Source organism: Vulpes lagopus, chromosome 14 (assembly GCF_018345385.1).
Source record: "Vulpes lagopus strain Blue_001 chromosome 14, ASM1834538v1, whole genome shotgun sequence".
Taxonomy (NCBI): Eukaryota; Metazoa; Chordata; class Mammalia; order Carnivora; family Canidae; genus Vulpes; species Vulpes lagopus.
The window spans coordinates 26,086,051-26,112,510 of NC_054837.1; the positions used below are offsets into that span (position 1 = coordinate 26,086,051).

The 26,460-nt window shown below is 49.3% G+C and overlaps 1 protein-coding gene across 7 annotated transcripts in view; it reads right to left on the bottom strand.

Annotated features, from left to right (window-relative positions):
- TPCN1 (two pore segment channel 1) overlaps positions 1–26,460 on the bottom strand; it is a 63,253-nt gene that overhangs the window by 31,287 nt on the left and 5,506 nt on the right. For 3 of the 7 annotated variants that reach the window (XM_041728469.1, XM_041728471.1, XM_041728468.1), the window contains exon 3: positions 1,012–1,139. In XM_041728469.1, coding sequence (XP_041584403.1) covers positions 1,012–1,139 — 128 coding nt within the window. Of the gene's footprint in view, positions 1–1,011; positions 1,140–11,058; positions 11,275–18,988; positions 19,414–26,460 lie in introns of those variants that run through there. The other 4 variants (XM_041728466.1, XM_041728465.1, XM_041728467.1 and 1 more) reach the window with 4 other exon arrangements.

The following is a 26,460-nucleotide window of genomic DNA, read 5'->3' on the forward strand; positions in this document are numbered from 1 at the left end:
CACATAACATACAATAAGGGAAGCAGTAAAAGGGGAAATATCCAGCCTTATCAGGATAGGTTTAAATAAATTAGGATACATTTACCAGATATAAAATCATTAAAATTTGTTTATAGGAGTCATAATAACATAAAAAGAGCTTCTGTTACACACTATGAGAAAAAAGACCATACAACCGTAGATACCACGTGACTTTAAAACTACTTTACAAAACACATAAAACCTATGTATTGTTCTTTAAGAATGTTGGCAGTGACTTAAGTGAATGTTTTCTTTTCCATAGCCCCTAAACTTACTGCAATGAGTATGTATTACTTCTATAAAGAAAGTATTTTGGGGGGCACCTGGATAGCTCAGTGGCTGAGCATCTACCTTCAGCTCAGGTCATCATCCCAGGGTCCTCAAATCGAGTCCTGCACTGGGCTCCCCACAAGGAGCCTGCTTCTCCCTCTGCCTATGTCTTTGCCTCTCTGTATGTGTCTCTCATGAATAAATACATAAAATATTAAAAAAAAAAGAAGGAAAAATTTTTTTAATTGAAAGAAAGAGAGAGAGGAAAAGAAAAAACAAGAACCAAGTAAGAAACAACAAACAAAAACAAACAGCACAGCAAATTAACAGGAAAGGAATAAAGGTGTCTAAGTTCCCATACCAGGCTGACAAAGCCCTACTACAGCATTATGTATTTAAAGAACTCCTCCCTTGAGAACTGACTGCCAGTGTGCCCTTGAGAAGGTGGACAAGGCCAGAGAAGGTCAAGTGGATAGACTCAGGGAGACTCAGGGTCAGGCAGGACCCCATCCTGGGTGGGGGTCACAAAAAAGCCCATACACATCGCGTCTGGGCATGATCAGGTTGGTTATCCCCATCTTACAGATGCGAAGCTCACTCACACACACAGAGCAGAGATGGGAACCAAAGCCTGAACTGAATTTCTGGGGATGTAGGTTACCCTGGGAACCCTACTTGGCCAACAGGCACCCAAAACAGATCCTGATCAGAGATGCTCACCTGGAGGTAGATTGCTGCCTCTTGATAATTGATCTCCCAGTTGTGTCCCGTGGGGCTTGATGGGGGACTCTCACCCCCCAATCCGAGGCTAGAGGTCTGGGAGTCCTGGACAGCATAGCTGCCTCCATCTGCATAGGAAGAGGAGAGTGATTCATTTACAGTGTAGGCTCAAGAGGATAAAAACACCATTCACCAGAAGAAAGGGGTCGTATGCTCACCTGTATGTCCCATTATCTACAAGTCAATGCTCCATCCCATGTAATAATAGCAGGAATTAGCATGGCTAATTAAAAATGCTTTTCATTTTCTTGTTAAGTGAAAAAACCTAGTTCAAAGAGCATATATAATATGCTATCTTTTGTGTAAAAAAGAAAAAGGGAGGAAAGAAGAAAACATACAGATATCTATGAAACAAGAAGGATAAATTTCCTTACAAGGGGTGGGGGGCCAGCATTGAAGTGTTACTCAAAGTGATCTTTCTGTATACTTCTTAAAAATTAATTTATTTGAGACATCTGGGTGGCTCAGCAATTGAGTATCTGCCTTCAGCCCAGAGCATGATCCCAGGGTCCAGAGTTCGAGTCCCACATCGGGCTCCCCACAGGGAACCTGCTTCTCCCTCTGCCTGTGTCTCTGCCTCTCTCTCTGTGTTTCTCATGAATAAATAGATAAAATCATTTTAAAAAATTATTTATTTTAGAGAAAAAGAGAGCAAGAGGAGGGGCAGAGAGAGAAAGAGAATCTCCAGCAGACTTCCCACTGAGTGTAGAGCCCATGCAGGGCTCAATCCAGGACCCTGAGATCATGACCTGAGCCTCAATCAAGAGCCGGACACTTAACCAACTGAGCCACCCAGGCTCCCCTCTTTTGTACACTTTTGACTTTTGGAAGTATGTTAAATCCTACTTGGTTAAAACATAAAAATAACTGGATTTGTTCCCTGGTGTAGGCTCATCTGTTGTTTTTCCCTGCTGACACCCATGCCTCTTCACTTCCAGTAATACTGACCCCATCTGCCTTTGGAGAACATCCTCTCCTTATTCTCGCCACCCCACCTTCTTTGTCTCTGGCTGACTCTACCCCTGTCTCCAGGGCAGGTGCAATAGAAGCACCTCATTCCCCTGGACAGGGATTGGTCCAGGCAGGGGTACTATCCCAAGCCCAGCCAATGATGGCTGAACTCGGACCTTTTCCTAGACCACTCAGGAAGGTGGGGCTCTTTCCCTGTTGCTGGCGGGTGGCTGCCTCTGGCACCACCACGTGAGGGAAGCCTCCCTGAGAAGGAAGCCAAGAGAGAACAAAAGAATCACAGAGATAACATTAGTTCCAGCCCTAAGATTGAACTGTGCCTCATATCCACTGCCAAAATCTGAGCCTATAAAGATCCTTTTATACTTAGGCTTGTTTAAACTGGGTTTGTCACAACACTCAAGCATGTCTACTGATACGTGGTAAACAAAGGCACCAAGAAATGACTTTCAACTTGTTAATTTATTGGGAAGATTTATCATCATCTAGGATGAGAATCTCATTGCCCACAATTCACACTCAAACTGATCCACCTAGGAAGATGAATGAAACATGTTTGAATAAGGAGACATGCAGAGGTGGCAGGAAGCAAAAATGTAAGGCTCACCACCAAATAGTAAAGGGGAGAAAATAGGCAGAGTTCCTATGTCTGCAGGGTCATAACTGGTCCTTCTAAGCTTGAACTGCCAGCCAGGGGCAGCAGGATCCTGCAAAACTCTTCTTCACCTACTTTTAAGAATAATTTTATTTAGATAAATTTGACACACAGTAAAATGCACAATTTGATATGTTCTGATATATGCACACACTTGTGAAACCATCACTACAATGAAGATCATACATCCATGCCCGCTCATCCACACCCAGGCAACCCTGATCTAGGCCCTGTCGCTATTAGATGAATCTGCATCTCAGAAGTTTATACAGATGGAATCACGGAGCATGTGTTCTTTTTTTGTTTGGCTTCTCTCCCTCAGCGTGAGTTCTTTGAAAATCATCCATGTTGTAATGGTGATTCAATAGCTCATTTTGGATTTTTTTCGGCTGAGTAGCATACCATTGTATAGATGTGCCACAGTTCATCCCCTCACCTGTTGATGGACACTGAGACTGCTTCCAGTTTGGGGCTGTTTCAAATAAAGCTGCTAGGAACATATGCATGTACAGGGCTTTGTATGGACACATGCTTTCATTTCTTTGGGGTAAATACCTAGGGGTGAAATCACTAGATCATACGTTTAACTTTTTAAGAAACTGTCAGACTGTTTTCCAAAGACTGTACCCATTTTATATTACCACTTGCAGTGCAGGAGAGTCCTCATTCCTCCATACACTCAACCACACCTGACACACTCAGCCTTCTTAATCCTGACCATTCTAAATACTGTGGGATAGTATTGCATTGTTTTAATCTCAATGCTTTTATTTATTTATTTTAAAGCTGTTATTTATTTATTAATGAAAGACACACAGAGAGAGGCAGAGACATAGGCAGAGGGAGAAGCAAGCTCCCTGCAGGGAGCCTGATGTGGGACTCGATCCCAGGACCCCGAGGTCATACCCTGAACTGAAGGAAGATGCTCAACCACTGAACTACCCAGGCATCCCAATCTCAATCCTTTTAATTTGCATTAGGACTAATAATATTGATCATCTTTCCATATGCCTATATGTCACCTGTATGTTTTAGTTGAAGCATCTTCAAATCTTTCATTTGTTTTCTTTTTTGGGTTATTTTCTTATTTTTGAATTTTGAGAGTTATTTTATATATACATACATGCGTTCTCTAAATATACACAAGTCTTTACCTATTGTTAACATATTTACTCCAACTTTTAATTATTTCTTTAGATTAGTGATTAGAGTGGTTTTTTCTATCCTTTTACTTTTAATCTCTTAGTTCTTTATATTTAAACTGTGTTTCTTAGAGGCAGCATATAGTTTGATCTTGCTTCCTCACCCCAATCTGAAAATCTCTGCCTTTTAATTGGAGTATTTAGATTACTCACATTTAATGTAATTATTGATATGGTTAGGTTTAAATATACCATCTTGCTATTTTTTTTATAGTTGTCCCATCTGTTCTTTGTTCTCTTTTTCTGCCTTCTTTTGGATCACTGAATATTTATTATGATTCTATTTTATCTCCTTTGTTGGCTTAGCTGCAATGCTTTCTTTTGTTACTTAGAGGTTGCTTTAGGGTTTACAGGATACATTTTATACATTTTTAATTTACCACAGTCCACTTTCAAGTGGCATCATGCCACTTCATGCATAGGATAAGAATCTTAAAACAGTATACTTCACTCTCTCCCCTCTCAACCTTCAGGCTTCTGGAAATACAGGGACTTCCAGTTCACAAACCTACTCTGGCTGGAGCTTCATCTCCTTTGCTAGGATGTGTACTAGGAGAATGTGTGCTAGGAGAGTCTTTCTGGAAGGGACTGCACCAATGAAGCCCATATGAAAGGAGTTAACACTACTCACAGGCTCTGTGTTTGTACTCCATGCTGATGTAATCCTTATAATCCCAAGAGGTATGTACTATCATAAATGCTACTGCAGGAGGAGGTTAAGCAATTCAACCAAGGTTACCCAGCTCTACAGGGCAAAGCTAAGATTTGACCCCAGGCAGCCTGGCTCCAGAGCAGATGCATTTAACCACTATACTATACTACCACCTTCTAAGAAAGAGGAATCTGGGGAGAAGCACAGCTGACTATAGTCTTTTTTTTTTTTTTTTAAAGATTTTATTTATTTAGTTGAGAATGAAAGAGAGAAAGAACAAGCAGGGAGAGTGGCAGAGGCAGAGGGAGAAGCAGACTCCCCACTGAATAGGGAGCCTGATGCAGGGTTCGATCCCAGGACCCCAGGACCATGACCTGAGCTAAAGGCAGACACCCAACCAACTGAGCCACCAAGGCACCCCTGACAATGGTTTTAAACTAGTGGTAATAAACATTTATTGAGGCTTACTACATGCCCAAACCTATGCTGTGGCAGATTTTATTTCCCAAATATAGTCACAGCATGATCTTTCATTCTATGTGCTCTTCTAGAACCCTTCTGCTTCCCCACAAACAGGCAAAGCCCATGTCTCCCTCTTGAAACCAGTGAGCCTTTGTGCCTATCTTGACCAATGTAGGATGGAGGACATAATGCTAATGACTTCTGAGGCTAGATCATAAGGACACCATCACCTTTTTCTAGTGGGATCCTTGCTCATGGAACAGCCACCATGTTGTGTGGTGGAGAGGCCTGTGGAGAAGAAGGAAAGCCCCCTGTCCACAGCCCAGCTGAGCACCCTGCCAACAGCCTGCAACCTGCCAGTCAGGTAAATGAGCCATCTCAAAATCAGACCTTGTAGCCCTAGCCAAGTGTCCAAACTGACATTGCGTGGCAGAGATAAGCCCCTCCACTGGGCACCACCAAACTGCAGATTCTTGCACAAAATATCTCAAGGCAATATCTGCTATTTTCAAGCACTATGTTTTATGGTACTCTGCTATATAGCAATAGATAATTGACACATATCTAAGTGCTTTATACCAACTGACCATGTAATGCTCATGATAATCCTATGAAGAAGGTACTATTAACCCACTTCAGACTTGAGGAATCTAAGTCACAGAAAGGCCAGGTACCTTCCTGAGCCCAAGCAGTGAGCAGCAAGCAGGGCTGAGATGCGGAACTGGGTGATTAGTTCCCCATCAGCAGGCTACGTGCTGCTCAAGAAATGGAAGCCTGGAAAGGGTGTCAGGGTAGTGCCAAAAGGATGAAACATACAGCAGCAGTTCCATCACTTCACAAAGTTACAAGCAGGAGGTGGCACATCTGGCTGCAGCTCACCCTTGACCATCCTGGTCCTTCTCTACCCAAGGCAGAGATTCCCCGACTCCACCCCCAGTGTCCATTTCTGGAAGAACTAAGCCCTAGGCAGGGACAGGAGAAGGTCAAACCACCTTCCTGGATGCATTCATGTAGACCAGGGAAGCAGGAGCCAAAAAGCACCTCCCAAGTAGGAGAAGCCGCAGGCAGACAGCTGGACGGTGCCGTGACTTCGTGTGCCTGTGCCCGTCCTCTGCAACCTTCACTTGCCACGGCAGGAGCCCATGCCCACACCACAGCAGTCCTAGGTGAAAGAAATAGCAGGACCAGTGTGGGGTGGGCAGCCGTGAGCTGGCACAGATGGCAGTGGACATTAGTGCGGCTTTCCCAGCCGGCACTAGACACTGGCATCTGTGTGAGCCCCTGTCTGAGATCCTCTGTGCGAACCTTCTCAGCCCTTCCTCTCTCTTGGGGCTCTTAGCAGATAGATCTGATGTCCTTCCACCCTTTCTGGTGGGAGAAGGCACCTGGCCCTCCCAGTTTTTGCCCTCTGGCCTTCACCACATACACTGCACACCACTGTGACCCGGAAGGCTACAGCAACCCCCCAGCGTGGGCTGCTCCTTGCAACTCACACCCACACCAGTGGGTTTTGCCTGGCAGAACCCTGAGGTGCCCTGGTTTGGGTGCCGTCTTCCCCTCAAAGCCACAAACAACAGTTCCCTCCAGTTTCTGAAATCCACAGGGACCACTGGGACAGGGAAAAGGACCAGGCTTCCAGTCTTTGATGGAAAGCTTTGACATTGCCTTTCTCTCCACTATCACAGCCAGTAAGTCACCAGGTCTGGGGAGGGTGGGGTAGGGTGGGGGGTGGTCTCCTGCCATTCAGCTATAAGACAGTAAGAGGCCCTCAGACTGGCTCTCACTGCCCCAGCATTTCCTGGCCACTTGACTCCAGGCATCTGGTTGCAGAATGAGATCAGCAAAGCATCAACATGATTGTGCTCTGCTGCTTTAGATCTCGTAATGGCCTGCCCTCAGGAAAAACTCAGACTTCCTCACCCGCATGGAGCTGATATGGATCGCTGATATGGATCGAGGCCGGCAAGTGTCTTTAGGATTACGTTCCTTCCCAAGCTCTGGGTGGATCATCAGCTTGGCGCTCATGGGCTCCAGAGGGCAGCTGGTTACTATGGAACATTGAGGATGCAGGAGCCTCCATGTGACAGTGAGCACCACAGAGATAAAATGTATACTCCATGGTCACAGATCACAGAGAGCTGGCTGGTGTGTGTGAGCAGAAGTGTTGCAGGGCTGCAAAGGGCAGAATGAGGACCCAGGAGGGGATGTCACAGGGAGGGCCTTTCCAACAAGCAGAGTTGACCAATGACGCCCTGGGCAGAGGGGGCTTTAACTGTCATGTTTGATTTGCTAAAGTAAGTAAATGTTAGGCCCTCTTACAACTGGGTACGTACTTGTTATTTTATTCTAAATATGATCTGTAAGTTGGAAATTATTCTTCATAAAATAATTTTAAACCAACAATTGCCTTGTTCATCCACTCACTGGCTTCGTGGGCATCCCCAGGGGCAGAGGGCAGTGCCCAGAAGACCCGGGTGGGGACAGGAGGTACCTGGAGAGCCCCTGCCCTGCAGAGCCACCTGTCTGCTAAGGCAGCAAGGACCCCATCACCAAGGGGCCTCAAGAAGATGTTCCACAGCCAACCATGGGGATGTTTCAACAGAAAGGAGATTCACCCAGCACGTGGGGAGCTGGACTAGCTGCCCTTGCATTTTCCAACATCTAGGTTGGAAAGTACATAGGTTTACAGGTACATAGAGACTCTGAAGAGACAGCAGGTAGGGGCAGATGGCCTTAAAAACAACTCAAGTTCATGAGCTTCCCGCAGGCAGGACCAGCCGCCTGGACCTTGCTAGTTATCAACAGTCTTCCACAAACACCGCCTGGCTGCACAGATAGGGTAAGGGCGTCCCTTAGCACGCTCATCCCTCTCCTTCCCCTGATTAACTGCAGCCCCCCAGATGGACATACCTTAGAGTTCAGCAACTTAGCTTCTGCCGCATTCTTCCAAGCACTCCATATACATATGAACTTCATCCTCACAACCTACCACAATTGTCCCCATTTTACGGATAAGATAATGGAAGCACAGAACAAGGGTGAACTTGTCCAGGGTCTCACACATTCAGAAAGTGAACCGGGTCTATGTTTAAAAGTACCATGCTTAATTACAGAGGAGGGTCACCCTCTGTGCCCGGCAGGTAGGTAGCCGGTGTAAGACGGTGTATTATGGGCTGGGCGGCCATCAATCTGGGAATTGAAGCCCACTTTTGGACACTGCCATAGTCATTGACATGGTTGCTACATTTCCTTTTCCTGGTGATTCATTCTCATTATGTTTGTAAATTTGAGGAACACTGTAGTGGTGCTTAGATTTTGGGGTACTTTCTGCTGCTCATCTTGGAAACAATGACTATCAGGTCTGGCATGGGTGGTGGAGACCACTTAATTCAATGTCCACCTTTTAGAGGTGGGGAACTGGGGGCCAGGGAGTGGTGGGACACCAAGTCTTGCACTCAGGTCTCCTGGCTCCCCATCTAGCGCCTTTCCTAACACAAACACTGATCATTCATCCCTCACCAGAGAAATGTGGTGGGTGGCTCCACTGTGCACACAGCTATGAGACCCATCAGAGAGAAGCGATTGGGCTTTACATTCTGTTGGCCGGGGCACCTGGGATGCCCACTGAGGGCCAGGAGTGACTGACAGACAGGCAAAAGGTCTTGGCAGGGTGGCAAGAAAGTATTTTCCTTGACCTAAAGCACTGAACAGAGCAGCCACACTCACACAAATCCCAGGGCAGAAGCATCCTGGAGAGTCAGAAGGCTCACCCACTCATACACCCTTAATTTGTTATGCTGAATGACGCCCAGATAACTGGCTGTGCTTGGACCATAAGATCGCACAACTTACTCACTCCACCCCTCTGCCATGGCCCAAGCCACCTCTTCCCCAGGGAAGCACAACCCCTTCTACCAACTGGGCTCCCTACTCCTGGGCCCTGGCTTTGTCTAGTCTCTATGCCAGAGAAGTTCTTTGTTGTTTGTGTGTGTTTTAAGTAATTCTGTAGTTCAGCATAACAATAATCCTTTAAAAACCTAAGCCAGATGGTATCACTCCTCTGCCCCAAATAGACTGCAGCATCTAGCTCCCAAGAAGACTCCAAGTCCTTCCTTGGATTAAAAGGGCCTAGGAGACTGAGATGTCTCACCCCACCCACCCTCTTGCTCCAGACATGCTGGCCTCCTTATTGTCTTGGGACAGGCGGGGAAGGTCCTTCCTAAGGACCTCTGCATTTCCCTAAGTTCCCTCTTGCCCTCCCCGGATTTCTCACATCTTTGTAAATCACTTCACTGGCTTGCCCAATCCTCCTCCACGCTTCCCCCTGGGGCATTTATTTACTTGTTGGCCTGTTTAGTGTCTGTTTCCCTTCCTGGAATGTTAGCTCTGTGAGGAGAGGGACTTTTGTCTTGCTGTAGAGTACCCAGGGCCCAGAACAGTGTTGAGCAAGATGCACAAATGCTCCACAAATACCCGAATTAAATGAGAAAAAGCTCTTCCCCGAAGATTCTAGAGTGCACTCCCGGGGCCAGTGACTGCAGGGCAGGGCCCAGGAGGCATGCACAGAGCTTGGGGCTCCTTCGAGGAGTACAGTGGGAGTACCAGGGGGCATTAAGGGGCAGTGACTTGATCTCTGTTTTCTAAAGATCATTCTTTTAAGGATTTGTTTGAGAGGCACTATTTTGTATAAGAATAATTCAGAGCAGACCCTTAAAAAGAAAAGGAAAAATGTGACTGGCAGAGCCAAGAAGAGAGAATGGAGGAGCCTCCCCTCCCGAGCGGACTTTGTTCTAACCATTCAACCTGATGCTTGCTCAGAACACAGAACTTGGCTTGCTTACTAGGTCCCCCAAAGCAAAGCCCCATAGCTTATTTGTGGCTCTTATATGCAGGGAGGGCTGAAAGGCTCTGGGGGGTGGGGGTGGGGGCAGGCTGCGGGGCTTTTCAGGAAAGCCACAGGAGATCTCACAGAGCCCCCTTTACACCTGGCTCCAGTGGCTCGGCAGCGGCTGGACGCACATTTAGGGATTATAGAAAGGGCGCAAATGGAAGGCAGGGAGCCCCTGGCTTATCCTGTTCCTTTTATAGGCAGCCCTCACGCAGAGGGGGCAGCCCCGCAGCCAAGTCCAGAAGCACTTTCAGTGCACCGCAAATAAGGGGGCTGGGGCATCACATGGGTCCTAATTCCCTGCCCCACTGAACACTGCTTCCCACTTTCTAGGCTGGAAAAGTGGCCACAGAGGTGATGGAAATGCTCCAAATCCCAAGTGCTTTCTTGCTGTACTATAAGGCATGTTCAAAGGCTCAGCAGCTTCTGAAACAGGCAAAACAATTATAGCCAATAAAGGAGAGGAAGGCAGGGGTACAGGGGGCAGGTCAGAGGCCAGAGGGCTGGGGGAAGGGGGGCACCAGAGCCCGAGGACACAGACTGTGGGCCTGCGTTTCAGACAGTGGGGTGTTTGGGGGTATGAGGCCCTGCCTCTTGGGGAACAGATCCCAGTGGGCTTCCTTAGGAAAGACTCCTTTGAAGCAGGATGTGGGAGGACATGCAAGGACTCCTAGTTCCCCTGATTGATCACCAATGGGCATGAAGTACCAGGGAATAATGTGGCACTTCATGTGCATGGTTAAGGTCCACGCACCGTGCCCCCTGGGTCTGCTCTGGATCATCTATCTGGGGAGCCTCAGACCCCAGGGGCTGTGAGTAGCCACCTGTCCTGCTGCCTTGCCCACCCCACCTATTCCCGCCACCCTGGCCAAATCTGCACTTCCTGGAGAAATACCGGCTCCCAGGTCTCCAGGTGAATGATGTGCTCACACACATGCCCCCTGCACAGGGAGAGTCCCATAAAACAAAGCAGTCACAGAGGCTCTCCCCACAGCACCACGGGTCCAGCCCAACCCTAGGGGCCAAGACTACCTCTCACATCAGGGATTATTAGAGACCCCGTGAGAATCAATATCCATGACTTCAGACTTTGGCACTGCCCTCACCCAGAGCAGGTGAGCTCTTCCAGGTGAGCTAGAAAGGCAAGGTCAAGGCATACCGCAAGGGCCCAGCTGGTGGAGACTGGATGACCTCACCACAGGGCTGTTGGGGAGCTGGCCCTCCACTACCTCCTCCAGGAAGACAATGGCTGGCGGCCCTGGCCTCTGCATGTCCAATTCCTAGGAGGCAGCCGGACTGCAAGCTGCAAGCGGGAGGGAAGAAGGGAAAAAGACACACAGCAGGTGCAGGAGGGTGGGAGGAGCAGGATTCCAGGCCCTCCCAGCAAGCCAGCTTCTCCACTGGCTCCCGCTGGCAGGAGGTTTTAAAAGGGCCAGAGGAAGCTAGCTGACCAGGAACATTCTTGGCAACCAGGAAGATCCCATTCTGGGCCTCCGGGGGGAAAGTCCCCTGAAAGGGAAACATGTTGTTCTGCACTTCTGCTGCCCTAGGCAGAGTTCTCCTGTGTGAAAACCAGGCTGCGGCCTCAGGCCTGGGGCCCCGCAGACCTTAGCCACTAAAGGTTTATGCAACACCTACCCCTTAACTATACCCTTCCTGAATCCTGGCAATCAGCCCAAGGAGGTGAACACAAAATCACTGGCAGGAGGAGAGGAAGAAGCTGAAAGGAAAGGCTGAATGAGCAGGCATCAGAATACACAAGGACAGTAACAAAACATTGACTCCAAGTCTGAGAGAAGTTCCCTGTTCAGAGGACAGGCCGCAGACAAACCAGGATGACCTGTTTGCACAGATGGTAACGCTTCCTCCACGCTGATGTAACAGGGCCCAGACGCTCCCTGCAAAACAGCTGGCTGCTTTGCATGCAGCCTCTGAAATGACCCTGCGGGGAATCCAAGGTTTCCGTTCGCTGGAGCACAGCGTGCAGCAGCATCCTGGCGGTGCTGGGTAAATAGAAACAGTTTCCATATGCCACCATAAAGCTGCACCAGGGAGGAAAGGGAGAGAATGGGCAGGAGGGGAGGGCTTCTGTGATCCAACTCCCCACTCGGCAAGGGCAAGGGCAGGGTCTTCATGGGCTGAGTAAGCCACTGAGACCTTTGGGACCTAGGGCAAGAAGTTGCTTTGGAGAAAGGCCTATGAGCTCCTAGATGGGAAAGAACGCCAGACCATGAGTGCTTCTGGGCAGGTATAAATGGAGGACTTTACTCTCATTCAATCCTCCCTCCTTCTGCTTCTCCTTCTCTTACAGGTGCACAACCTCACCCCTTCTCAAACACACCTACCCTGCACATCCTCTTCAAGATGCAACCTGGCCCTGGATACCCAGGGTCACTCCCTACCATGCCCCTCCCTCCCTGTCCCCCTTCCCCGGTTCACTCTCTGCATCCCCAGAGCCTCAGTTTCTCCACCCATTAACTGGGACTGGGGCCAACTGTGCTCTGAGCGTCACAGAAACAAATGTGAATACCCACAAAGCACCCGGAGCCCTCTGGAAAACCAGTGCCCACCAGAATGACAACGAGCAATCGCCCAACCGTTCGCCAGTTGTCGCTGAGAGCCCCACTCCATGGGAAAAAACTCAAAGAGAAGAGGCAAATAAACCAGAGTGACACTGATGAGTTTTCTGGGCACTGCTTCTGCGCTGGCTGACTCTTCAAAGGCCCCCAGATAAAAATCGGGCAAAAGACACGCTGCCGAAAGAAAGCAGAGTGCACATTTCCTTCTGCTCAGGCCCTCTCGTTCTGACGACTGGATGCAAGATGGCAGGGGACATAGACTCCTGTTATCCATGCATGCTAATAAAGACTGCAAACATGGACAGAGCCCCGGGGCAGATATATTGACCTCTAGAAAGGCAGGAACTGACACAGAGCCAAGCTAGTTTGAATCACTGGCCTGGAGCCTGAAACCCCGTCCTGCCAAAGGCTCAGGCCAGAGGAGGAAAAGAAAAACAAAAGGCTCAACTAGGCCAGTGCTATGGGTCAAGCATTGTTCTAGAAGGAGGAGCCCCGATCTGGAAGTGGCCAGGATAACGCCCTGTGCCACCTTCAACTTTGTTTCCGGCCAGCTGACAGGGACCTGAGTGGCCAAATCTCCAGATTCTCTGTAGATACAGGAGTTCAGTCACTAAAGGGCCCTGAACTGGCAGGAAAATGGCTAGAAGGTTGGGAGCAGGGGCTGTACACAGAGGCTCTTGGGAGGGACTGGGGAAATGAGTGCCTCTCGGTAATTTAGGGTAGTGACTACTGCTCCAAGTACACACCTCCAACTGGCTACGCAGCATGCTCACATCCTGAGGTTGTGAACATGACCTTTCTTTTTTCTTTTTTTTAAGATTTATATTTATTCATGACAGAGAGAGAGAGAGAGAGAGAGAGAGAGAGAGAGAGGCAGAGACACAGGCAGAGGGAGAAGCAGGCTCCATTGAACATGACCTTGATAGCAACTCTGCAAGGTTCTTAAGTTATGCAGGAATCTGGGAGAGAACAGGGTGGGTGAAATTTTAAAAGGCTGGCCTTCTTGATACAAATACGGTTTAATTTAGAGACATTTATTCAGCATCTACTGTAGCCCAGGCATTGTGCCACATATTGGATTTGAAAAAGTCAAACCAGGTACTTTGTCTTCATGGGGCTCACAATCAGGAGGCAAGAGAAAGAATGTGATTATGGTGCATTAAAGTCATTTCTTAGTTATAACAGCCTAGAAAAGGATGTGACAACTACCCTCCATGGAGGCCAGTAGGCAAAGGCAGGGAAATTCGGGGGTGATGTCTGGGCCAGTTCTGAAGAATGAAGGATGAAGAGGGATCACAAGGTGGATGGGGGTGTGATGAGAGGGACCTTCCAGAAACAAGGAAGGTCATGCATAAAGCTCCGGAAAGCAAACAGCAGGGCATGTCTGGGAAACTGTAGAGGGTTCGGTGATCCTGAAGCTGACAAAGGCGGAGACAAGGCAGGAGCAGCAGACCAGCTGTCAGCCACATCAAGGAGACAGGGCCAGAGCCACTGGGTTTCAAAAGGAACCAACCCAACTGGGTGTGCCAATTGGAAATACACGGCAAGGTGGTTGATCTTGGTGAATATCGTAACCGCATCTACAAACACTGCACAGCAAAATTGCTAGTTAGTTTTCCCAGGGGAGCACGGTGAGCTCACTGGTGTAGGGCAGGTACCTCTCGGGGAGCCACCGAGCTCACTTCCGCTGTCTCAGCCTCCTCACCGCGTGGTCTGGCCGCTACAGCACACCCCAGCACCATCCCTTCTGCCCAGGCGGAGAGAAAACAAGTGGTTGCCAGATGCCCGCAGGTTAATTTCTTGGTGAGGCAAGAGGAGATTTCTCCTTCCTTCATCTGCGTATTTCAAGACTCGGCTTGCAATTCCATTTCATGCCTCTGTGTCACAGGGTTTACTGAGACAAAGGGTTTTCACTAGTACTGATCACTCATCACAAAGTATTTACTGAACACCTACCATGTGCAAAGTGCTTCGGGTGCCTTGCAAAGACACTTATATGTCCATGCACACGTCAAACCCCCCTCCCCGCTTCTCTTTCTCTCTCTCTCTATCTCTCTCTCACACACACACACACACACACACTCTCACACAGGCTGCAAGCTCCACTCTGTTTACCCAATGAGGAGTGCAGCACCTGTGTGAACATCTGTCCCGCATTCACTTGGAAGCATCAGAAATGCTAATTGTGAACCACACAAGGACCAGGAAGGGAGCTGTGGAAGAGCACACCGGGATAAGGCATTTTCACTGCACCCGGCGCTCCCAGAGCTTCTGCAAGAGGTCAGCAGACAAGCGGCATTCAGAGGACGAGTCTGGCTATGAGATTCATTTGCCACAATGCCACTTGATGTGTCAGTCGATGGTCCTGCCAGCATAGACCAGAGGTCCGCACCGGCCCCTGCATGGGAGCACAAGGGAGGCTGGCTGGACCTGGCTTTCACAGACACTGGCCACGCCCCCTGCACCTAGACCTTCCGAGGCCACTTAGCAGCTCTGCTCAGAAGAGCCAGGACAAGGGGTGAGGTGGCCGGAGGCACAGGCCCTTTGGGGGAAGTCTCAGTGGTTGGAAGCTGACATTGTGCAGAGAGCTTGAGGGCTGAAGTATGCCCCTTCTCTGGAGACCTGAGCTTGTCTGGCTCTTGCTGCTCCCAGAGGAGCCAACGGGGGCCTGAGAGCCTACGCGGTCAATGGCCTGGCATTGCCTTCAGCCTTCTCTTCGCCTCCTTTTTCCTCAGTGTACCTTCCTGTTGAGTGGGGAAGGCAGCCCCAAAGAGGCATCACAATGGTAAGCAAGAAGCCAATCTAACGAGTGGGGCGAGACACAGAGCTGCTTGAATTCAGCTATTCCTGGAGCATGCCCAAGAGAGCGGTCAAGGGAGTAAACGTCATTCTTACATTCACCATCTGAGAAAATTCAAAAAACTGGCTAACATTCCTTAAAGGAAGTCAGGAAATTTAATAAGAGAAAGAGCACGTTCAAGCTCTCAATCCAGAGTCCTCAAATTCCCTACTCGAAGCTCAGGAAGGGGCTACATCGCCACTTTGTTGAAAATAAAACCTTGGGCACCTGGGTGGCTCAGGGGTTGAACTGCCTTTGGCTCAGGTCATGATCCCGGGGTCCTGGGATCGAGTCCTGCATTGGGCTCCCCGCAGGGAGCCTGCTTCTCCCTCTGCCTGTGTCTCTGCCTCTCTCATGAATAAATACTGTCTTTAAAAAAAGAGAGAGAAAATGAAAACAAAACCCTGATGCTTTATTATTACCTACTGTTTCCACTTACTGAGTTGGTCCTAGGAGATATTATATGGAATCTCCCATTTAATCTTTGTGTCAACCCTGAACGGGAGTATTCTTAGCCCCATTTTACAGATAACAAAGCTGAAGCTCAGCTCTTCACCTGAGGTTGCACAGCTACCAGCCAGTGATGCTGATATTTCAACCCCATCCTCTGCTGTAGACTGAGAGTCTCTGAAGAAACGGCAGAATGTCGTAGAATACCAGCAGATATCACCCACCTAGCGCACGCACATTTCTAACAACCTGAGAATTCTCCCAAGCCACCCCTGCCTCCAGACTTGTGAGTCTATGCACCCTGGGCCAGCGTCTGATCTCCACACCCAAAACAGCACGAAACAACCTGGAACCACAGCACACAGCCAAGTGGCCTGGAGGCTGAGTGGGCTCCGGTACTGAATAAATCTGAGCCCTGTCGAGGCAACCAGACTGGCCCCGGGGTGCACCGTTAAAAACTGCAATTGCAGACAAGACCAGCCAGCCAAGTGTGAACAGCCGAGCCCGCAAGAAGAGGACACCCTCGGGAGTCACAGAAAGGAGACATCACGCTCGTCGACGACCACCCACAAGTGAGAGCCAACACATCCGGCAGCTTGGAGGTGCTCCAAGCCATTAGCCAGCACTGAGCACCACCGCTCTGCCCGAGCTGATTTTCAGCAAGAGCTAAAGGAATAAAAAAAAAAATTAAAAAAAAAAATCCAATCTAACAAAAAGAGAGATTATAGCAAGAGGAAAAAGGCAGCTTACAAATGGCCGGGAGGTGGAGTGAGGGGGGTTGGAAGGTGAGAGCCAAGCACCCAAGGCAGCCATGGCAATTATGGGACACATGTGGGATCCCAGAGAAGTATGAAGTGCTAGAACAATCCAAAAAGTTAGCTCTTCCCAAGGGCAGCAGGGGCCGGGCCCTGCCTAGACTATTTCTGACCCATCACATGTGTATGAGTCTCCCTGTCACCCCAGATGGCTCCAGGAGCTGGCTATGCTATGACCCACAGAGTCACTTGGGGCCTTGGATGTTCTGTGAATCTGGTGAGTCACTCTCAGATATGTTACTTCGCATCTGTTTATGAAGTGCTCAGGGTATGAAGAGAAAAGACACGGTCTCCGCCTTTGCAAATACTTGTACTATCAGAAAGAGGCACATTTGTGCCCCACATCAGCATCCAAAACAACAGCACCTACCCAGACATTACACTGAGTGGTGCACTCTGCCTTTCTCCCCGGTCCTTCCTCCCCGCTTCAATGGGCATCACAGGGACACTCGAAAGAAATCCACAAACAGGTTAAACCCTGACTGAAGGAACTTGGTTTATAAAACCCAACTCAACACTGGATGAACCAAGGGGGTATTAGTCACACTATGAAGATGCTTTGCCAAACCCAGCCCTCTTACCCATATTTTAACTTATCTATTTCACCAAAATTCCATTTTCTTACAATCTTTGGGAATCCATCACAGCACAACGCAAACCTCAATTCAGTACATAGGACATTAATCAAATCTATCCCACGCAGGTGCTAGAGAGGGACCGGGCTTCTGTGCACAGAGAGCAAAGAAGGAGGTACAGACAGCGTGGAGAATGGGAGGGTGTGGACGGGCAGCCACTACCCTAACTGGTTAGGGAGGCTTGGGGAAGGCTGGCTGGCAGAACAGGACAAAGGTTTTCAGCTGGAGAAAGTTGGAGTAGGGATAGATCAGAAGCAAGAGACAGTAGCCTACGTGGACATTGGGTACTGAAAAGTGGTTTAAATGAGAAAACAAATGAGATTATATGAGCAGTGCCATGTTTTAAGACTCCTGGTTATTGGTTCTGAGTTCTGGGGTGGAGTAAGAGAAGGGAGGCCAGTTAGCCAGGAGTGTAACTGAGAAGAAATTTCTCATGGCCTGGAAAGCGCTGGGACCCCTGCCAGGGGCTTAGAGCCAGGCAGGGAAGGTGGGTCAGTGTACTTGGTTTCCAAGGGCTTCATCTTTCACTTGATCCGAGAACTTGGCCTAACCTTCACCATGTGAGCGGGTGGAAGTTTATGGTTTCCTTGTCTACACTCCGAGGTTAGTGAAACTTTCAAGGCTACTAGAGCCTGGGCAGGGAAGCAGTCCTGCAGGGCCAGGGCTGAGAGCAGAGGCAGCAGGGGTCTGGGACTGGGCTCACAACCCATCTGTCTGTCCAGGCGCCCTCACGCCCCACCCTGTGCCAGCACAAGGCAGCCCACTATTGGTGACAGAATGAAAGAGCTCTACTCCGCTTCATTCTCCACACCTCAGATTGCACATCTGCAAAATGGGGATGTATGCCATGACTGCACAAGGACTATTAGGGTAGAGCAGCTAGAAACATTCTTGCCTACATTCTTTCCCTCCCCACTTTGGAGTGTCACAGTGCTTTGTTGCCTCTAACAATAGAGCAACAAGACTGGCTCCTGGCTCAGAGGGGAGGAAGACAGACTTTAAGGTAACATATAGGACACTGATTTGCAGCTACTGGAGTCACTGTTGGGCCCGGGAGCAGGGGTGGTACCCAGAGCACTCCAGGAAGATATGTGCAAGTGTCATTCATAAACTGGCTGACACCACCGTGCCTTCAACTAGGAGATTCCCCAGACATAACTGAGCCTTTCATGGAAATACAGAGCCCCTAAATCATGCCTTCGAAAACATAAATAAAAATAAAAAGACACTCTGGTTGCAAAATTATGCTCTGTGCTTGCTTTTAGAGCTAACATATAAAGGGAGAAAAAAACATATAAGTATTTTTTAAATTTGCAATCCAAATACCCTGCCGTATTCCAACCTATCACCTCCTCAGTGCACGAAGGGTGGTTATGAAGACAGAATCCAAACCTCCTTCCCCCGGAGGGGAAATGTGACACATGCGGGAGGGGAAATGTGACACATGCGGGCTTTATCGTGGAGAAGGACAGACAGAGCTAGATCTAGCTTCCCGGCTGAGCCGACTGAGGACTTCCTGATCCGCCCTTGATTACAAGGGATTGTTGGGGGGGGGGGGGCGGGGGCGGGGGGGGGGGGGGAGGGTTGTGTCAGTGTACTGGAACAAAGCAGAAACTTATCTGCCAGATACAGTCAGAAGCCTTGCTTTTGTAAATCAGGAGAGCAGGTTCTCTCTGATGCTAAGGGCTTGGAGGTGGCAGGACTAGGGAAGGCATGGCGGGCCAGGGCACAGCAGAGTATGCTCATCCCAACCTCATTCTTCTTTCTCTACCTCCTTTCCCCTTGTCGGATGCAGCTCCAGATGTGTCTAGGAGGCATTCAGCTACGCTCCAGGCCAGGGGAGCCCGTGCGAGGACTCCTCTGTTCTGTATTGTCCAGATGTTTCCTGAGTGCCTAGCATGAGGCAGGCACAGTGCTGGGCTCCAAGGCTGTGCATCTGACCTGGCCCTGGGTAAAACCAGAGCCTGGTCAGAAAAGAGAGAAAAACACCACACCTGGCTCCTGCCACTAATAGAACATCCTAGGAGTGTCCTGTCCGCCCACCTCCCCTCTCCCATCTCCAGAGGGAAAAGTAATTCATATTCAGGGCTCACTCACCTTAGGGTTTCTAAGGAAGAGTATCTGGCAGCTGGAGAAGGCAGCCAGAGTTGGCAAGAGGTCAGAAGGGAGATGCTTTCTCATCACGTCACTTTCTGGTCCAAACGGACATAGTAGCTCCCACGTCCTACTCGACCAAGTTCACACCCCTGCTATTGGCATTCTAGACTCTCCATAAAATAGGTCTGCCGGCTCTGACCCTAATCATAATGGCTCACATCCACCAAGGGCTCCACTTGGCATAAGCCAGGCACTGTGCGATGGTCTGAGGTATGCCACCTTGTTTAACCCATGGGAGTAAATGGCAGAGTAGATTCAAGTTCAGCAGGTTTGACCTGAGAGCACTTGCTCTTCACCACAGCCCACACCCAATGCACCCCTGGTGCCCTGGCCTCTGGCTTGCACGGGGTAGCTCACACCTCCGTCTCTCTGCCCGTGCCACTGCCCCTGCTCATCTCCCCAGCACCCCCAATGCCCACCTGTCCCTAAATTCCACCTGGCTACAGGCCCGTCTACTACCCCTTAGTCGAGCCCTCACCATCATTTGCTCCCTTGACTCCTGCCACAGTGTCACCTGCTGCAGTGCCATATGTGTCAGTGCCGTGCCACCAGAATGTACTTCAAAGGCAACAAACTCAAATGCCTACAGGCCCCAGGCAGGTAACAAACATGGGGAGCTGGAGTCTGTAAGACCACAGGTGCTAGTACTCATCCTGTGACCAACCATAAGGCCTGCTTGATTATGGCGCTTCTGAAAACACTGCTGAGGCTGAAGAAAACAGGTCCCACCATGTCCCTGTGCCTGCCACTACGTTACCCAGTCTCCACACTCAACTCCAACCACTCTTTTCAGGGCGGCCTGCATGAATTCTCGGACACTCCCTGGAAACATGACCATGTCACTCCCCAGCTGAAAGCGCCCTCTCAGGCTTCTCTATCACGCAGGATGAGGTCCCAGCTCCTTGGCCTGGCCCTGAAGGTGTAGGAGGACAGAACCTCCAAGATCAGGAGCCAATCTCTCCTCGCCACTCTCCAACCTAAGCACCAGCCTTCATACCCACCCATTCTGACACTGCCAGGCCTCTGCCTGCCTGTTCCCTTCCTCTGGGATGGTCTTTTACGCCCTGCACATCTCCTTAAAGACTCCACACACTCAGACACAGTCTCTCTAGAGCTTCTCCAGACACTACTCCAGCCCTGAATCAGGGAGACTGACTCCTTCTGCCCCATATCCCTACCTCCCCTGCCTTCCTTATTCTCCTGTCCTCCAAATCCCTCTCACAGTTGCAACACATGCCACAAAAGGAACACGTTACATCCTCAATTTTCTTGCGGCCACCCAGACCATGGGTCCTTCCACGAGCCATAACTACACCTAAAAACCTCCATGGCAGTTATTCTAAGTTCTTCAGAAATATGCATCTGGGGTTGCCTAAGTGGCTCAGTGGTTGAGCATCTGCCTTCAGCTCAGGTCAAGATCCCAGGGTCCTAGGATCAAATCCCGCATCAGGCTCCCCACAGGCAGCCTGCTTCTCCCTCTGCCTATGTCTCTTGCCTCTCTCTCTGTGTGTCTCTCAATAAATAAATAAAATCTTAAAAAAAAAAGAAAAAGAAATATGTGCCTGCCAGCTGGAAAGCTCTACTAGTTTTTCAGTTGACGAGAAGGCAGTGATTATTAACATAAGAAGAATTAGGAGATAAACACTAGCTATTAAGCTTTTTTTTTTCTAACACCTGCCTTGAAAACCCTACCTTCAAAGTAAAAGCCAAAAAGAAAAAAAAAAAAAAAGTTCCAGCCAGCTTGGATTAAATAACTGAGAACAGAGAGGAAAGTCTTAAAGTTGGGCAGAATGTAGATGAGAAGAATGGAAAATGGACCCTTTGGCAGAGAGTCACATGAACCACAACCCAGAGGGAGGAAAGACTAAACAGAAAAGGAAGACGAAGGGGTTTGTGGGAGAAGTGCCCGCCTGTTCTGTCCTCTCATCCTTATGTGCCTGGCACTCCTACCCCCTAGCTCTGGCCTCCATTCCACAGATGGATGAAATCTGGTCTTTCTCTAGGCCAATCATGTGGAAGGAGAGAGAAAAATCTCCGGGCTGATTCCAATTCCCACTGAATGCCACCCAAAGGTCAAGAATATCTCATGGGCCACGGTTCCTTGGTCACTTGTATACTGTTTCCTTATTTTGAAGTAGTTTGTTCAGAACAGAAAGCCAAGGCTTAATTTGGTGTGCTCTAGCTTGGAGGGCATAAAGCAGCAGCCCACTGACCAGACTTTATTTGGTTGGCCATGTTTAAGAAACCAGAATTGGTTACCAATATTTAAAAATCAGAAAACTTCTGATTAAAAGTGTAGGTTTTTAACTTCTTTTGATACAGTGGAAAATCTGGTAACAACCAGCCTGTGATCCTACACAGCAGTGAGTGCCAGAGTGAAGGTCCCACCCTTTACCCGGTACACACTTCCCAGCATGCCCTAGGCCGGCCAGGCCCTGGTCCTACGCTACAAGGTCAATTCAGCTGAACCAGATCCTGGTTTTACAACTCAATAAATCCCTCCCACAAAGAACAAACAAGGCAAGAGGCCCCCAGTGCCAAAGGCAGCCCAAACACCAATGCCCTAACTCAGTTACCCAATAATCTAAGGACATCTTCCAGGGAGGCCCCGATGTGGGGTCACCTGCCCTGGGAACTACTGACCTTAGGGGGCCTTCCTCAGGACCCCAGCCAGCATTCTGAGCCTTACTCTGTACTCCAAAGTTGGTGCTCCTCTGTCCTTCCTTTCTATTTCCCAATCTTGATTCTATACGTTCTCATTTTTAGCCCAACCACCGTGATGTAAAATTGAGTCCAATGCCTGGGTGGAGGAAGAACCAGAGAAGGGTATATGCATTGAGGAGAAAGCCAGAGTTTTCTACTGGGGGGGGAATCGTGGGTGTCCTTTGTGGTCAGCTTTTTCACTTGCCCACATTTTCTGCTTCCTCTGTGATGATCCAATACAGTTTGCAAAATGACACCCCATTGGCTTGGCTATTTTTATGCAATGAAAAGGAGCTCCGGTATGGAATTCCAATTTAGAATAACATGCCTTGTAGGAAATAAAAGTTTAAAAAAAATAATAAGATAAAGAGAGAAACAGACTTCCTCGTAGAAAAGAAAATTCGGTCTAAAATTCTCCCTCTTCCACAGAGTTTTCCTCCTAGCATGTGGCACGTCAGTTAAGAGCCTGAGTCCGGCGTCAGGAGACATGAGTTCGATGCTGTGGCACTTCCTGGCTATGTGACCCGGGGTGAGTGTCACCCACCCAGAGCATCAGTTTCCTCATCTGTCAGACAAGGATCCTGAGAGTGCCGGCCACACACACCTGCTGGGAGCACTCAACAGAGAGCCAGCCCTAGCAAAATGCTTCTGGACACTGCCTGGCGCATGGTAGAGGCTTAAATACTTGAGGAGTTAAAGAGTTAAGAAAAGTACAAATCAGGGAATTTGCCCCATGAAAGGGATAAGAATGGAGAGCTGCCCCATGTGCTCCCTGAACGCCAAGGTGGGATGAAGGCAATCTGGGGATCGATCTCCATCTTGATGCTTCCTCCTCTCAAGAGCCTGGGTTTCCTTCCTGGGCCACCATTCGAGGCAGCCTCAGGGAGGGCGCCGCAATCAGAAGCCCCCAGAGACGCACTGCTGTGAGCCGTCAGAGCCCTCCTATGTTCCCTCCCTGACTTGGAGACTGAGAAACTGACTGCTCTGGAGCAAGCATGAACTGAGCCCCCCCGCCCAAGGCAATGGGTAAAGAGCAGTGCGGTCGGCACTCCAGCCTGCACCCAGCTGCCACTACTGCCATTTCGACATGGCAGCTTTCTGCATGCAGAGGGGAGAGATGGCATTTCATGGCAGGGGGCCCAAGGCAACAGACAGGATCCCCCATGAAGACTCTGAGGGCTGAGGAAGTGAAAAGCTTTAGGTCTGGGTTATGAGGCTGGAACCCAGCATGCCGGGTGCTTGCTCATTTTAATTGGTGCCTTCGCCAGCCTGGTGACACCCAGCATTCTGCCTTGGTGAGGCCCTAAGAAAGCCAGAGGAATGATGCTGCAGAGCCAAATGCCCAGGCTCCCTGGGAGGCTGTGAAAATCTAATTGCTGTTTGGTCTCCAGCTGCCACGCTGTCTCTGCTTCCTGGCTTGCTGGTAGCCACCCACTGTGCCAGGAGAGAGGCAAACAGGATTCAGATCCTGGCCTGGGTTCAGGACCCCTGCTTGTGTACCATCATGTTCTAAAGAAGAATTCCCAGTCTCCGGCCATGACAATAATGCCTATGACTGGCCGAGAACTTCTCACGGGGAGCACTCACATGATCTCACTGAAGCCCAACAATTCTCCTGGGAGATGCTAACATGACCCCACTCTAGGAGTGGGGCCGAGGTTTACAGAGGTGAAGATCCCTACGCAGCTAGGACTGGAAGACTGGAGCTTGACTCTGGAGCCCATATGATGAACCAGCCTACCACTTGGGGTATCACAAGTAGCAAAAGCTATAGGAGTCCCTTGGGCTTCACCCTTTGGCAAGTACACTGGGCAGGAACCGTAGGCACAGGTTTCTGTGATGAAGAGCTTGCCTTGGGGTTGATCATCCTCAGGCAGACAGCACCCACTGCTCTTTCCCAGCTCATCCTGGATGTACCTGCCCCAAGGCCAACAACTCTGGACCACCTTAACTGAGCCTGATGCCAACTGCCTCTGGCTTCATGAAGATCCTGGAAAAGGAGCCAGGGTGCCACATGTTGGCCTCCTGTAAGGGGGCAGTGGCCCTCAATATTGCTACATACCACAGAGTTAGGTAACTCTTGATGGCATTCAAGGCATCAGGGTGAGGAGGGGACTCTTCTGCTCTTTTACTTTAGGCCTTATCCCTGCATGGCTTGTCATCTGGAAACCATGGACCACCAGCACCAAAGTAGCCCGTGAGACTGTGTCTCGGCCACTCCCCTTGACCCCAATCCTTTTTATACCCAGAAAAAGCATAGTATGCAGGCCCATTTTGGCCACTGTTGGGTCAAAAGGCAATGAGAAGGCAAAAGGTGTGACCAGAATTCCCTTGGGAAATCCTATGTATTGCCCCCAGCATTCAGACGCTATGGTCTAGTGGTGGTCTAGATCACTGCCTGATCGGTACACAATGCAAACTGTGAGCTTTTCTGCAACCACACTGTCAAATGCCAGCCCTATTGCCCGTTTTCAAGGTTATTCTAATTTCCAGGCTTTAAATACCTCTGCCTCTACCTGCCTCCTTTATCAACCTGACATCTTCTGCCTATGAGTCATACATTAGCATTTAGGCAGCCGCTCTTATAGCCCAGAGACACTGGAGTCTTGGATAAAATCCATTCTTACCCCACAATGAGGAAAAAAAAAAAACAATCCCAACCCTCCAGTCTCCAGCAGGGATAACACCCAGCATAGGCCATTCCTGGCACAGGGTCAAAGGTCGTAGGCAGCACAGTTGGCTTGGCTTTTGCATACTTACATCTGAGGAGAGGGCAGGAGAGTTGTAGGCTGAACTGCGTGCCCCTAAAATTCGTATCCTGAAGTTCTAACCCCCAGGATCTCAGAATGTGGCTGTATTTGGAAACAGAGCTTTTATTTTTATTTTTATTTATTTATTTATTTTTTTGGAAACAGAGCTTTTAAAGGGGTAATTAAGGTAAAATGAAGTCATAGGGCTGAACCCTCATCCAATCTGCCTGGTGTCCTTGTAAGAATGCATTAGGACACAGACACACACACTAAGGGACAAACATGTGAGGACATAGTCGGAAGGCGGCTGGCTGCCTGCAGGTAAAGGAGGGAGGCCTCAGAAAAAAAAAAAAAAAACTAACCCTGCTGACACCTTGATCCTGGACTTCCAGCCTCCAGGACTGTGAGAAAATAAACTTTGGGTGCTAAAGCCCCCCACCCTGTGCTATTATGGCAGCTAAAGCAGACTAAAACAAAGGAGAACATAGGTACAGAGCCAGCAGAAGGCTCAGTGACAGCTGCTGGGCTGGGTGGAGGCCCAGGCTCGACCAAGGCTCATGCCCTTAGAAAGCTGGTTTGGTTCTCAGTGGCTCATGCCCACGCAACCCTTCAACTCTGCTGAAGGTCTCTGTCTGAACTCTGCCAACTCTTAAATACCACAAGGGTTTATATCAACCACATGCTGGAGGTGCCGGGGGCAGCCTCTAGGATAATCAGCTGTCCTCTGAGCAATGAGACTCCAAGCACTGGTTAGAAGAAGAGGCAGGGGGCAATCCTGCCCACCTCTGACCAGGGGCCCCTGAGAGTCACTCCTAGGAGCTAGCTACAAGATTCCAGAAACCCAACTAGGTTTATTTCCACCAGGATTTGGTGAGTACCTATATGCTGCAGGCACGGAGCTGGGTGATACCAAGATGAATGAACTCAGGGCCCAGTAGGTAATCAGATGGTTAAGCAAGTCATTATTACACAGTAAGCTACTTGTAATAGTCCAAGTCTCATCTAGATACCAAAGCAGAAAAGGGCAGTGAGTAATCAGCTGTGTCAGGGAGGGGAGGTTCAGTGAAGCCTTCAAAGAGATGGGATTATCAACAGGATTTCCGAGACAGACCTGGAAATAAGGAACAACAGCAAACAAGAGGCCGGGAAAGGCATTCCAGACAGAGTCGCCAGCAAAGCAGAGAGGTTTAAGGATGCACGGGGGTTTCACAGCACTAGAAGCAGTGTGACACTGGCTGAGGCAGGAAATGGGATCATTCTGGCAAGAAGGCGCCAGAGCACACATGGCCTTGTACACTGCCTAAAGAGCTTGGCCTGCATCCTGTAGGGGACAGGCAGGTCCTGGGGAGCTGCAAGCTGGGGAGAGTACCAGGTCCGATTTGTGTTTTACACAGGCTGCTCAGACAGCAGGGCCGGTGGACCTTGGGAGGAACGTCAATGCCAAAATCCAAGCATGAAATAACAAAGGCCAACCCTGTCTTCAGGCAGGCCCGATCATTTTGTCAATGAGCCTTGGTGAATGACACCCATGAATTCCTGGAGGTTTGAGCAAATGACCTAGTAAGAGGGTGAGGGGAGAAACAAAGCAGTTTCCCTGGACCTTGAGGGTTTTATATTTTGTTACTTTTATTTT